The sequence below is a fragment of the Orussus abietinus genome, unplaced genomic scaffold (genome assembly GCF_000612105.2).
Source record: "Orussus abietinus isolate OABI.00-Male unplaced genomic scaffold, Oabi_2.0 scaffold118, whole genome shotgun sequence".
Classification (NCBI taxonomy): Eukaryota; Metazoa; Arthropoda; class Insecta; order Hymenoptera; family Orussidae; genus Orussus; species Orussus abietinus.
In genome coordinates, this window is record NW_019394393.1 from 43774 (window position 1) to 58406 (window position 14633).

Genomic DNA, 14633 nt, shown 5'->3' on the forward strand with positions numbered 1-14633 from the left:
GACACTTTGTACAATTTTCAGGTGCATTTGTAACGTGTGAAAGCTTAGAGAAGTGCTCTTCCATGTTTCAAGACACTTTGTACAATTTTTAGGTGCATTTGTAACGTTTTATTCCACGTGTGAAAGTTTAGAGAAGTGCCCGTCCATGTTTCAAGACACTTTGTACAATTTTCAGGAGCATTTGTAACGTGTGAAAGTTTAAAGAACTGCCCTTCCATGTTTCAAGACACTTTGTACAATTTTCAGGTGCATTTGTAACGTGTGAAAGTTTAGAGAAGTGCCCTTCCATGTTTCAAGACACTTTGTACGATTTTCAGGTACTACCCTGTAGAGCCTAGAAGAGCGTACTCTACCTCGCAGGACTCGGACTTCAGCACGGATCCTTTTTACAGCTGGCGACCCCGAAGAGCACTTCCCAGGGAATACTTCATCGAGATCATGGTAGTGGCCGACGCCAAGATGGTGGAGTACCACGGCAGCGAACTCTTCAGCTACATCCTGGTCCTCATGAGCACGGTGAGTACCTAGTTCCTCTGTATATTTGTATACACAATAAAACAAAATTTCGTGAATGGCGGGACCTTCCTCATGGCCTCCACATTGACATTCTAAAGTTTGAAATAAGTCGATACATCCCAGATCAAAGAAAAGTATCATGAACGATTCTTTCAGGTGTCGAGGATCTACAAGGACCCCTCGATCGGAAACGCGATCAGCATCGCTGTCATGAAAATCGTGAAAACCGAAGAAATCTTCGGCACGAGGGACTCGGAAAGTGACGGCATCTCTGCCGCGGACATGTTGAAGAAATTTTGTTACTGGCAAAAGTTGAACAATCCAGACGAGTCGTCCCCTGAGCATCACGACGCCGCCCTGCTCCTCACTAGGTTAAAATATTTCTTAAGGGGGTGTTAAGAATAACTAAGAAGGACCTTTCCTACAGCCTCCGTATTCGGATCCTGAAGTTTCAGACAATTCGATACATCCAATTCGGAGGAAAGACTTGATCTCTCCTCGAAGAGGTCTCTTTCGTCCCGCCTTAACGAAGCCATAACGAAATTAAATCCGCCTTCCAGAGAGAACCTGTGCCACAATCCTGAGCAAAAACGATGCGACACTTTGGGACTGGCAGAACTGGGGAGGATGTGTTACCCAAGAGCATCCTGTGCGATCGTTCAGGACAACGGACTAGCAGCAGCCTTTACGATTGCCCACGAAATCGGGCACGTGTAAGTGCATTGACTAATTATCCATTCCTTAAATAAAAACCAGGTCTGGCAATAAAAACCAGCGAATGGTTTGGTGTGGTCTTAAATAATCTGGGGTTATCTTAACATCGAAAGGATTTCAGGGGGTTTACACTTATTCGGTGGTTTACGGTTATTCCAGACTGAACATGCCGCATGACGACGACCCTAGATGCAAAGATTACCGAAACCACTCCGGGGTACACAACGTCATGTCCAGGATGCTGGACGACAACACCTTCCCCTGGGAGTGGTCCAAATGCTCGCGGCATTACGTTACCGAGTTTTTAGAGTGAGTACTTTGTCATCGATAGCTTCCCCAGGCCTCTATCAATCCCAAGAATGAACCGCAATTATTGCCGGGCTCTGTACGAGGGAAGAGGAGACGTAATGCACGAGAGAGAATGGAGAGAAGTGGCGGGAGTTTTTTAGAGCTACCAGCTAAACTCGTTTCTCGCATAGAGATCCGGTTTCGCTGATCGAAGACGGTTCGAGCCCTCCGGAGGCTGCGTTCGATTGTTGTGCCCGATCGGAAGCGGAATCCGCGATTGTTGTTGCTCCCGAGAGTCCAAAGAAACCGACCCAATTGTTTGCAGGGCAGGAAACGCAAACTGCCTGCTGGACGAGCCCAGCAAAGTGATGGCCAGGTCCAACACTGCCCGACTTCCTGGTGAAGACTACTCGGAGAACAAACAATGCGAATTGGTCTTTGGTCCAGGGTCCATGATCTGTCCGTACATGGTGAGTGATGGTAAGTAACGCAGCACACTTCACTCGGTGGTCATCGGAGTTCTCCAACCGAGACTTGACTCTGTAAAACCACCCACGCCAAATTCCAAAGTCCTAACCGCCGTGTGACATTAAAACGGCCTTCGTCGCCTGTCCGATAGCTATGCAGAAATCTGCAAGCAAGAAATTTCCTCCCATGCCCAACTCCTGGTGTTTTAGCTGATGATGACGCCAAATTTCTCATTCCAATCGATTGGAAATCAGATCTGATCCGCGGATAGACTGATTAATAAATTCTCCCAGATCGAATGCCGCGTTCTGTAGAGCTGATGATCAGCTGATTCCCCTGGTGGACGTTCTCCGATGGCCTTCGGAAGGTCCTATCAGGGTACCGAGGCCCGGAAATTCGGTTCGCGTCCACTTCGTGGGTACGTGTCGGAGGAATTAGGGTAAACTGAGCACGTGGTTGATTACCGGCCAGGCAGTGTGCAAAAGACTGTGGTGCACCGCACCGATCTGGGACCAGGAGCAGCAGTGTCACACCCAACACATGCCCTGGGCTGATGGGACCGAGTGCGGACTCGAGATGTGGTGCCACAGAGGGGAATGCGTGTCACGGAGGAACCTCCAGCCCGTGGATGGGCAATGGGGTGCCTGGAGTCGCTACGGCGAGTGCTCCAGATCTTGTGGAGGTGGAGTCAAACAGAAAGTCAGGGAATGCAACGACCCTCCACCTAAGAATGGCGGAAATTACTGCGTTGGCGACCGCGTCCGGTACCGCAGCTGCGGAACTAGAGAGTGTCCGTCCAAAGCATCGGACTTTAGGTGAGAGATTCATGGGTGACAAAGTACGGTCAGGGGTCCCATCTCCTCCGGGAATGTTTAAACAACCGATGAACCGAACTGAAATGCCGATGGCCAATCCTGTTCCTATTTTCAGGGAGGAGCAGTGCGCCAAATTCGACAACAACAATCTTAACATCCAAAACCTGGCCAGGGATGTCAAGTGGCATGCAAAATACACGAGAAGTAAGTGTCCAAACGTGGAACGAGGGAGCGGGTGGAGGTATAACTCGCGTATCTAATTGCAGTACTTCCGGAAGACCGCTGCAAACTCTACTGTCAGGTGGAAAGTAATCAGTATTATATGCTGCGAGACAAGGTGATTGACGGAACGCCTTGCGGCCCGGATTCCTTTCACATATGCGTTAATGGTCGGTGTAAGCCGGCAGGGTGCGATCACATGTTGAACTCCACAGCCGAGCTGGATACCTGCGGCATCTGCAAAGGTGACAATTCGACTTGCCAAAGAATCACGGGCTCCTACAATTCCAGCAATTACGGGTACACCAGGGTGACCAAGATCCCTGCCGGTAGCAGCTACATCGACATCAGGCAATATGGCTGGGGAGGCTCCCAGAATGACAGCAACTACCTAGGTACAAATATAAACCGTGAATTAGCTGTGAACACCTAAAAGAGGAACATGATTTGCTTCCAGCACTTAGGATCGGCGAAGACGGGAAGTACATTTTGAACGGGAACTTCATGGTGATGCAGGGAAAGTACCCAGTTCATCCCGGGATCACGATCGAATACAGTGGACCAGAATCCGTCGTTGAGCGCCTCAACAGCTCACGACCCATCAACGTCGATCTGATCCTGGAGGTAATGGAACCTTATTTCCTCCTTGCCTTCGACTTCATTCAGAAATTACCTCGCTAGGTCGTATCGCCTGCGTGGATGTTGTTGATCCAAACGGATGACATCCGTAGGTGTTATCAGTGGGGAACGTCTATCCACCGCAGATCTCGTACGAATACACGGTCCCGAAGAAGATACTCAACAGCTTCACCTGGATCCTCAGCGACTGGTCCAGCTGCAACCGGATGTGCCAAGGCACCAAGCACCGGAAAGCGGAATGCAGGAGCACGGAACAGAAGGATGTGGTTTCCGATGACTACTGCAGACCCGACGAGAAGCCCCGGGAGGAGACACTGATGTGCAACTCCCACTGCACGCTGCAGTAAGTGGTCCAGATAGATCGTTGGTCTTCTAGAAGCGCTGGTGGCCATTGAAACTCCACCATTCCTCTAACCCTGGACGATGACATCCTAAAATGAAGAAAAGTGCCGATGATGGGAACGATGATCGCATTTTTTGGGAGCTTCCTTCAGACCACCTCACCGGGGGTCTTGATGATCAGACCCTGGAGATGTTTCATGTACTTCCGTTGATGTTTTCCTACGAAGTTTGCATCCGGCATTCCTTTTCCAGGTGGCAGGTCACGTCTTTGTCCGAATGCTCCAGTCATTGTGGACCAGGAACACGCAGGGTGACGTCCAGATGCATTCAGATCATTTCTAACTTGGGAACCCATCCACCCAGGATCATTCCAAAGCATGCTTGTTCACATTTGGAGCGACCTCCTGAGCTGGAGTCCTGCACTGGGTCTTGCGAGGATGCTCACTGGAGGTATGGGGAATGGGGCAGCTGCAGCGTCACTTGTGGTGGTGGTATCCAAATGAGAACGGCTACTTGCGTCGACTCTAACGATCGACAAGTGCCGGATGAAAAGTGCATCTCGGGGGAGAAACTGCTGAAGAGAATCTGTGGACAAGAGGCTTGCCCAAAGTGGTCCATGGGAGACTGGTCACCGGTGAGGATACAACTAAATCCCATTCCAGTTTAACGTTTAGAAGTTAGGTTTAAAGTTTAACTCCCTGCAGAAGGAGCCGATCACATAACCCCAGATTTGTGCAAACTGATCGGGTTTACCTGATGCGTGGATGCTGTAGAAATTGATGTAACCCATCAGACTTCAAATCGCCGTTCGTCATTTGTTGTTAATTTTTCAGTGCTCGGTCACCTGTGGAGTGGGAAAACGGGAAAGGGCACACTGGTGCGAGGTGGAAAACAGAGTCATCTCCAAGAGTTACTGCAAAGGATCTCCTCAAGGTGTGAGCGAAACTTGCAATGCAGGTCCTTGTCACTCCTGGCACGCTGGTGACTGGAGTACGGTGTGTACAATTTCCGTAATCCATGTTTCTTACTTCCTCATCGGCATGTTCTGGTGAAATGGGATCCAATTGAAATTATCCGACCTCGCGTGTTTTTTCAGTGTTCCGTGTCCTGTGGAGAGGGAACATCCAGGAGGAATGTGGTTTGCCAGGATACCGCTGGTGTTCAAACAGAAGGATGTGCTCCTTCCGAAAAGCCAATGGACAGGAAGACTTGCAATCTTCAGCCTTGCCCCACTGTGGTACGTTAAATCATTCACTCCTTCGACTCGTCTTACTAAGGTGAAGTGAAACATCCTTCAAATCAGTCGATTCGAATACCACACTTTTTTTTAAGGGTATTAGACCAAACTGTCCGAAACTTTGACACATCGAAGAATTGTCCTGACACATTCAAAATTTGGATTTTTCGAATTTTTTAACTCAGTCCAGACCAGAACCAAAATGGCGTCGCTCTCATATTTCGATCAATATACAATTATCGAAGGCTCTGATATGAGAATCGAAAGGGTCAGGACAATTTTACGACAACTTAGAACACTCTGGTAATCGATAAATTCACATTTGAACGGGATAAAGGCAAAAAAAGTGTTGTATTCGCTTGTATGCCAAAACGATGGGAATACGAGGTCTCGGAGTGAAAATTTAATTGACCTGAAAATCACAGATGGCGCAGGGGGTCCATCGATGTTTCACTTCACCTTAAGATCGATGCATGATGTTAAACTCTCATATTTCGATCGATATACAATTATCGAAAAGAAACAACAAGTTCCTCGACGTGTTTCACTTCACCTTAAAATACACGTATTACCAAATACTGCAAATGTGTAGCACCTAGGTATAGATTTCAACACATTAACACTCACTATTCCCATCTGACCAAACGATTTTCTATGCAGCCCAGTTTGCCAACGATAACTTATTCATCGGACCCCACTCAAGATGAAGTAGCTCAACATGACAATGAGATCGACAGTAACGGCATCACCTTCTACTTTGGTTATAAATGGCGAACCGGCAGTTTTGGCGACGTGAGTACTAAAAAATAAAGTACAGTAGTAGTGCAGTTAGTAACCCTAAATTTCTTAAACATGCCAGTGCTCGAAACCTTGCAACGGAGGCTACATGTACCGTGTCGTGAAGTGCACTTCAATAGAAACTGGGGCAGTTTCCTCGGATGAAAATTGCGATCCAAAACGAAGACCCCGATCAATGGCGTCCTGCAATCATCATTCCTGTCCTCTCTGGAACACCGGAGAATGGAGTGAGGTAATCGTCTCCAGACTTTTACAAATTCGTCATCTTAAGGTGACATGAAAGAGTCGTTCAATGTATATATATCTCAAAATGTCAAAATATTTATGAATCTTTTCTCCAAACTGGGTGCACCGAATTATTTGAAAGTTCTACGTGATCGCGAAGGCCCTCCTTAGAAAGTCACTTTAAGGGGGTGTGAAATTTTATTTCTCACATCCCCTTAAGGGTGACTTTTTTCTATTTCTTCCTTTTCATTTACAGTGCGATGTCGAGTGTGGGGATGGCTTTCAACATCGTCAAGTTCGATGTCAAAGTCTCCGTGGGGAAGTTCTGCCCGATAAAGAATGTTCTTCCGAGCAGAAACCACGACATGTTGAAAGATGTCGAAAATCTGCATGCAGGAAAGATATTACAAATGTCAAAGAAAAGACTCCGGATGTCAATGGTCATCGCAGATGGCGAGTGTCCAACTGGACTCCGGTAAGCATTGATATTAATTTCCGGTAATTATTAATATTAATTTATAATTTGTTAAGTCGAGAATTGCTGCAGGGAGAAAGAAATTTTTTACTGGAACTACAAGTAACCTTTGTTCGATGTGAACCTTGTTTTACATAAAATGAATTGTTACTGGAACTACAAGTAACCTTTGTTCGATGTGAACCTTGTTTTACATAAAATGAAGAATACTTGTCCTCGCTATTTTTCTGCGCCGCAATTTTAATTTCGTTGATCCTTTGCCATAATTTGATTTTAAAAAAAATTAAATTAAATTTGTATCCCGGTAAAGCAGAAGCAACAATTATTGTCATACGAATCTCCTTACAGTTTCTCAACAAAAGATAAATCTCGATTATCTAAAAAGTTAACATATAAGCATTTGACATTTGTCCTTCGATGTGCACATTGCATGTGAATAGTCTTAGCCAAGTGAACCTCAAAGTTTGAAGTACGAGATCGATAATTCGCGACGAGCTTAATGTTCTGCGATCATCAATATCAATATCATTTGATGTCATCGCACCGAGTGGATGATAACATTTACAATGCTTCAGCTTCCTCCATGCAGACCATAGCAAAGTTATCGGATTATCGTAATTGACAGTGAAACATTAAGGCGATGCAAAAGTGGCGTAAAAAAAGATCTCGTTTATGAGACTTTTCTCCAAACTGGATTTACGAAACCGCTCTACATTTCTAGAAAGAAGAAATTTAAAATCGAAGTTTCGCGAGTAGAAACCATCTTTAGGACTTACACGTTCATGTGGTAAAATTCCAAACTCGTAGATAAAATTTCAGTTGGTATAAAAGTTGCATAATCGATCGGATGCCGTTTTCGTAACGCCTTAAGGTCGCGGTGAGAGATCGCGGGAATTAGGTTTGGAAGGCACACATTGATATGCGAATGCAGTTTCCGGTGACCACTCGCTGTTCGCAGTGCTCGAAATCTTGCGGAAGCGGCTTTAAGACGCGCAAGGTAGAATGCACCTTGAAGAGCGGATCCCGAGGAGCCGAGGTGCTGGTCTCGGACGAGCAGTGCTCGAGACTCGGACTTTCCAGGCCGAAATCGCAGAGACCTTGCCAGCGAGTACCCTGTGACTATACATGGCAAGAAGGCGCCTGGTCCGAGGTACCTGATGCCTCAGCAAGTCCTTTATTCACGTCCTGATGACTTTATTGTCCTCGGCAAGTCCCTTCTTCGCTCCCGTCACGACTTTAGTCGACAAAGTTCACCCGTGTCCTCTATCCAGGATGTTCCTTGATGGTGGTCCTCAGATACTAGACCAAGATCAAGATGATCATAGTTTTGGTCTTGGACTTGGATTTGCATACCTTTATTCACGTCCTGATGACTTTATTGTCCTCGGCAAGTCGTGACGGGAGCGAAGAGAGGACTTTATCCGACAAAGTTCACCCGTGTCCTCTATCCAGGATGTTCCTTGATGATGAACAGCAGATACCAGACCAAGATCGAGATCGTCACAGTTTTGGTCTTGGACTTGGATTTGCATACCTTCATTCACGTCCTGATGACTTTATTGTCCTCGGCAAGTCCCTTCTTGGCAAAGTTCACCCGTGTCCTCTATCCAGGATGTTCCTTGATGATCCTCAGATACTAGACCAAGATCAAGATGATCACAGTTTTGGTCTTGGACTTGTTTTGCATACCTTTATCCACGTCCTGATGACTTTATTGTCCTCGGCAAGTCCCTTTCTTGGTAAAGTTCACCCGTGTCCTCTATCCAGGATGTTCCTTGATGATCCTCAGATACTAGACCAAGATCAAGATGGTCACAGTTTTGGTCTTGGACTTGTTTTTGCTTCCCTTAGTCTTAACTTTGTTCTCGAGTCTTGATCTTGCTCGGTAGAGTGTTGACATTGTTCCTTCAAGTATAGGCAAGTCTTGGTCTTACATGTTTCATAAGACTATAAGACCCAGACAGATTACACCTATGCAGCACTAATTCCGATTCACGGTGCTTAATTTACCTCTCCCTATAAGTAATGAACATATGATTTGAAAAATTAATGTTGTTAACACGTCTTCGGCTATACGATTAACCGTACAAAGTTCCGCTTATGCTGCATTAACTCTGCTTATCGGTGCTTCATTTACTTTCCCCTGTAATTAATTAAATGTATGGGTCGATAAAACTGATGTTTGGGTATAAGTTATGATATCGATTGTTGCAAAAATGTGTTACGATGGATTTCCCTTATCCAGTGCACGGCAGAATGTGGAGACGGGGTGCAGAGGCGAGCTGTCACTTGTCATCGTGTCAATCGTTTTGGGTGGATGGACCCAACTCCTGTTGAAGGCTGTCAAGACGTTGACAAGCCAATTTCTCAACAGCCTTGCAAGCTTCGAGAGTGCAGCGATCGTTATTATTGGACAGCCGGACCCTGGAAAAAGGTATTGTTAATAATAATTCCCTCGCGACATTTAGCAGTTATTCCAACCGATCTGTCATTTCCCCGTACATGGTCGAAGTGGGCATGTTTATAATATATTTTTGGCACTCCAGTGCAGTCATCCATGTGGCAGAAAAGGCAGACAAGTCCGCAGACTATTCTGTCACGACAGAAACGGAAAGAAGGTTCCACGTTTCAATTGTCCGGCAGCGTTCAAGCCGCAAAGGAAACGGAAGTGCAACCAACGTCGATGTGGACCATTGACTTGTCAAGAGGCGAAAAGACGGTTTAAATCTAGCAAAGATGGGGAGTACATGTTGCTCGTAGGTGGAAGGAACATGTCAATTTACTGCCACGAGATGTCAAGCGACGAGCCTCGGGAATATCTGACTTTGCCTGCAGGTGATCGGGAGAACTTTGCGGAAATCTACGACAAGAGGTACGTGCTTAGATTTCCTACAATCACGGATTCGTTAATTTGACATTTTCTTTTAACATCGTTAGACTACTAAATCCACATAGTTGTCCTTTCGATGGACAGAGGAACGATAGTTGCATGTGTGTTGCCGATCCTGGGACCGTCTCTGGGAGAACAATGTTCAAAAGAGTTCGCTTAGACCCCACTAGACTTCGCATTGTTGGTAGGTCGAAAGTTCATTACCTTAAAGACAAAGAAATAATTAATAAGATTTTTTTGTAACAATTTTTTTAATTATAGCGAACGATTACACGTTCTCATGGACGAGCGGAGCGAAACGCGTCGAATTTGGGAAAGCTGGAGATTGTTATAGTTTATCGAATTGTCCACAAGGTCGATTTAGTATTAATCTCAGTGGGACTTCATTGAAACTTGCCCCGGAAGTTACCTGGATCAGCCTGGACACGACAGCCTACGTCAGCGTCGAGAAAATCGTGAGTTCTCGAATGATTAATTAATAAAATTCATTAAGGTGAAGTGAAACACGCCGAGGAACTTGATCGACGTCGATAAAGAAGATTTTTCTAAATGTTGCCGACGTTGGTTTTCATATTGACAGCTATATCGAATTATATTGGGTATTGTACAAAATGGCATACTCTACCTGTCGTTTTCGTACAATAAATATCAAGAAATCGAAATATCAAAAAATTTTTTCAAAAAATACAAATTTTCAATGTGTCGGGACAATTCTTAGATGTGTCAAAGTTTCGGACAGTTTGATCTAATACCCTTAAAAAAAAGTGTGGTATTCGAATCGACTGATTTGAAGGGTGTTTCACTTCACCTTAAGGCGGGATGAAAGTGGCATCAAAAGTCTCGTTAAATATCCGGAATTTTTCAGAACGACCAGAGGGTTTTCGGGAAATGCGGAGGATATTGCGGATTCTGCATACCGAAGACTGGCTTGAAACTTGACGTGCTACCCCCTTAAACGAAAGAAAAATGAAAGCCGAGTGAATCCAGGTGTACCAAAGCCGTCCTCGCCAGCTTTGCCGAAGCTCGAAAAGTCTGCCACTCGTTTAAGCAGGAATCCAAGTGACGAATTTCTAATGACTAATTACTCGGGAGAGTAGACGGAAAGGGAAGAAGAGATCAGCCGAGAATTCTGCGGTCGAATTCCTAACAGCTGACTCGGCGACTTTTGAAGACGATGCTTCATTCTGGTCGTAAAAGCGAAAATGCGCATTGGAGGACCGTGCAAAACGAATCATACGTGTATTGCAAGCTGGATTGATAGTATTACTATATGGACAGCAACCCATAATGTCGGATCTCCAAGAGCTGATCAACGACTTTAGAAGATGGTCATGGAACGGAAAATGCACATTGGAGGCCCTTGCAAAATGAACCGAGGAAAAAATCCCTCGTGCATTGTACAATGGCGACATGAATGCCTCCCCTGCAGATACGACATCGCCTGTGCAGGATGGATGGGCATTGATGTCTCCCAGTGTACCCTGGACCAATAGTATTACTATACGGACAGGAAGATGGTCGTGGAACCGAAAATGCACATTGGAGGCCCTTGAAAAATGAATCGAGGAAAAAATCCCTCTTGCATTGTACAATGGCGACATGAATGCCTCCCCTGCAGATACGGCATCGCCTGTGCAGGATGGGTGGGCATTGATGTCTTCCAGTGCACCCTGGACCAATGGTATTACTATACGGACAGGAAACTATAATGCGACAACTAGAAGCAATACAAAGTAAGTATGATGAACAATGCGCACCGGAAGAAATGCGTATAAAAATGAATGGTGCTCGTATCTCAGTCCGAAGGGAACTTTATAGTGCATTGTAATGCGGTATTATGCGAGCATTGTAATTCTCGCCATGAACAATTTACCATGAAGTGGAGTCTTATCGTACCTTGCTCTCTTATTACAAACGTAACGCGAATTGCCATTAGCATAATGCACTGCCATGTAGTAACTTTGTCATTGTTCGAGATATGACGTGTTGCATGTCAAAATGTCATGACTGTCTCGACGGACATAAATGCTCCGCCATTTTGACATGTTCGGCGACATAGCGTACTCTACCGTTTTCTATTTAAGCGTCGAAAGTAGGATTAGTTGATAACAAAACGACCGCTTGTCTTGTAACAAACATTTTCTATCGGACGTATTTTATACACTTGACAGACGATTCAATTTTTACTATCTTCCCTGAACAAAAGTACAACAGAATTTTCAATCAGCGACCTTCAATAAAAAAGAAAGCCGATGCATACACAAATAATTAAATACGAAGCCTTAAATCGCAAATGGATTTTCTTTTATACAGATTCTAAACATGTAATTCCCCATCCTGTCTTCGACTACTTAATGGGAACCATGAAAATATCGTTCCATAACTTCACGGGCGAATTGATAAAGGCTAAAAGTTGTTCTGCAAAGACAATCGATGTAATTTGCGATGCATTCGTCAATCCTGATTTATTTAATCATGGAATCATCCGTGAAGAAACATTCTCCGGGAATTTATGGAACAACTTATCGATTAATTTTTTGCAAACGACCCTGTGAGTGAACTAATCTTTAAGAAAGCAAATCTTTAAGGCTGCACGCGAAATTGGCGCGCATTGAAATCACTTTATGAGTTATGGTTTTATTTACGAGGTCGGTTAAGCTTTGGAAAAAATCTCGGTAGCTGAAGTAGCAACGAGACGTCGTTTCTTCGTGCAAGTTGCTCCATAAATCTTGGCAAGGTCGACAGCCTTTATATTGCTCTCGTTAAGGCGATGTGAAACCCCGCTCAGACCAGTCGACTAGAATAAGACACTTTTTTAAAATAAAATTGAACCGAACCGTATGAAACTGACACATGACTCGTGAGCACCTAGGAATTATCCTGGCACTTTCAATATTTGGACATTCGGAAAAAAATTAAAAAAAAATACTTAACTTATCCCAGACCAGAATCAAAGGCTCTGATATAAGAAACGGAAGTGTCTTCCTTCGTTCTCATCTCTTCAATAATTCTAAAGACTTCGCCATAAGAATTATCCGAGAAATTATGCACGGGGTCGTCGTGTCGCGCGTAAAGATAGCTAATTATTTCTAGAACAATTGCGAGAATTTCTTAAAGATTTTTCGTCGCGTTGTTCCAGCTTTTAACGAATAGTTTATTTATTAATCGGCACTTATCGATGTAACGATTAATCTGCGAGTGTTTTCTAGGATTCTTCTTCGTTTTTCACGTATTTCTGTCGCGAAAATTTAAAATGGCCGCCCAACAGATTTTATCACAGCGTCCCGTCCGGATCTTATGGTCGCTACGTGTTTAATATTAATAAATCTGTGCTAATCGATCTGTACAAATTTATCGGACGCGTAGATATTGTAGTCCTCGATTTATCCGCGGTAATTAGAAGTCGCTATAAATAGAATTAATGACTCTTTCATGCGCTGCAATTGTTTGAAGTCGCTGCGATTTGTCGTAATTTGTGTAGCCATTTTTAGAAACGCGATGTTAAAAGATATGTACGAGGCGTGAAGTACTTGTAAAGTGTAAACCAGCTTCGTTAGGTGTATGCTACATGTTTCGAGACTTGCTTGTACTTGTACCTAATTTTTCAGGATAAAGGACATTTTTTATCGCCAGTCTTTGAATGGATGAAAGACGTATTTTATCTCTAGAAGTAAGGTACAAGTACAAATCTAGGTACATAACCTCTGTCGTCCTGTACATAGAGCGTTCGAAAGCTTTCTCTACGTCTTCCTGTCGAAACAAAATCCAGGATAAAATTCCGATCGACGTGTATTTAAATTCTTGAGCGAATCTCCGTAGTATAAGACGCTGATAAGCGGATTATGGGGGGATGTGATAGTGGAATTAATTACTGGAAATTCGCCACACCCTGGGTGCGCCGAATCGCTTCGAAATTTACGACACGAGACGGAATAAAATTTTAAACATTTTTTTTTTATAAATATATGCAAATCCATGGGTGTCGAAATCTTCCTTATGACCTCCATATTTATGTTATCAATTTTGAAACCATTCGGTACACCCTGTTCAGAGAAATGTGTCATTCGCGGGATTTCTGCCACGCCACTTTCACACCACCTTAATGATGATCAATCGAATGATTCCAATTGATCCAAAGACTCGATCGTTGTCGGATTAAATCCCCGATCTCGCTTTTGTACAGAAAGACAATGAGGAACCTTTCGATAATTGAATCATGAGATTTCTACGACTTCGATACTCGCTTGAGTCGACATTAATTAATTGCTAAGTTAACGTTTCGTTTCGACTGCCGTAATTAATATTACTCGTAATTAGTTGTTAAGTCGTGTCAACGTCGCAGAACAAACCGACTCGTTTTTTATTCCCCGTTGAAAATTAAAAACGTAACAAAGCATCGATGACGTCCTTATCGGGATTTATTTACTGGCTTTGTTATCGATTATCGTTCGCTTGTCGCAATTATTCAATTGTCATTCGATTACGGAAACTCTGTTACGCGTAATTCTTATTTCCACGAAGTCGTGCGTTTTGGGCTTAAATTATTGTTAAATATAAGCGATAGTTTCTTGGAGGCGAGAAGTCGACAATATTAAATATTTATTTACGTGATTTTATTTGGCTTGTTTATTTACTTCAATTACTTTTATTCTTCCTTTTATTCAGTGTGAAAGAAAAGCATCGAACCAAGGAAACATATTGTTAATTGAAAGAATAATTATTTTACGCAAACACGAATGAATTTGCAACGTTTCTATTGTTGACAATTTGTTTCTTCAGTTAAATGACATTTTTTCCTCGGTGTTATAAATTATTATTTCAATTTATTGAGGAGGAACGGGAAATTAAAGGTACGTCGATAACCATTTCAGCCTTCACTTTATTGCACTTAACAATAATCTGATCCTGAAATTCTCCGAAGTTTTGATAACGGAACTGTTTCAATTAATAACCTTTTATAATAATCTTTTCCAGAAGACTCCTCAATAAATGTACTTTGCACCTGTT

The 14633-nt window shown here is 43.7% G+C and overlaps 1 protein-coding gene across 6 annotated transcripts in view; it reads left to right on the plus strand.

The window, feature by feature from the left end:
- The window catches only part of LOC105704321 (A disintegrin and metalloproteinase with thrombospondin motifs 9), a 44781-nt gene that overhangs the window by 29957 nt on the left and 191 nt on the right, over positions 1 to 14633 (plus strand). The window contains exons 1-23 of one of the 6 annotated variants that reach the window (XM_023432140.1): positions 277 to 317; positions 393 to 516; positions 673 to 887; positions 1077 to 1229; positions 1390 to 1539; positions 1844 to 1998; positions 2462 to 2801; positions 2917 to 3005; positions 3068 to 3415; positions 3478 to 3644; positions 3752 to 4002; positions 4254 to 4635; positions 4835 to 4996; positions 5098 to 5238; positions 5899 to 6030; positions 6098 to 6268; positions 6518 to 6736; positions 7695 to 7886; positions 8982 to 9170; positions 9283 to 9608; positions 9674 to 9810; positions 9888 to 10081; positions 10492 to 14240. In XM_023432140.1, coding sequence (XP_023287908.1) covers positions 439 to 516; positions 673 to 887; positions 1077 to 1229; positions 1390 to 1539; positions 1844 to 1998; positions 2462 to 2801; positions 2917 to 3005; positions 3068 to 3415; positions 3478 to 3644; positions 3752 to 4002; positions 4254 to 4635; positions 4835 to 4996; positions 5098 to 5238; positions 5899 to 6030; positions 6098 to 6268; positions 6518 to 6736; positions 7695 to 7886; positions 8982 to 9170; positions 9283 to 9608; positions 9674 to 9810; positions 9888 to 10081; positions 10492 to 10581 — 4281 coding nt within the window. In that variant the 5' untranslated portion in view covers positions 277 to 317; positions 393 to 438 and the 3' untranslated portion in view covers positions 10582 to 14240. Of the gene's footprint in view, positions 1 to 276; positions 517 to 672; positions 888 to 1076; positions 1230 to 1389; positions 1540 to 1843; positions 1999 to 2457; positions 2802 to 2916; positions 3006 to 3067; positions 3416 to 3477; positions 3645 to 3751; positions 4003 to 4253; positions 4636 to 4834; positions 4997 to 5097; positions 5239 to 5898; positions 6031 to 6097; positions 6269 to 6517; positions 6737 to 7694; positions 7887 to 8981; positions 9171 to 9282; positions 9609 to 9673; positions 9811 to 9887; positions 10082 to 10491; positions 14241 to 14633 lie in introns of those variants that run through there. The other 5 variants (XR_002762167.1, XM_023432137.1, XM_023432138.1 and 2 more) reach the window with 5 other exon arrangements.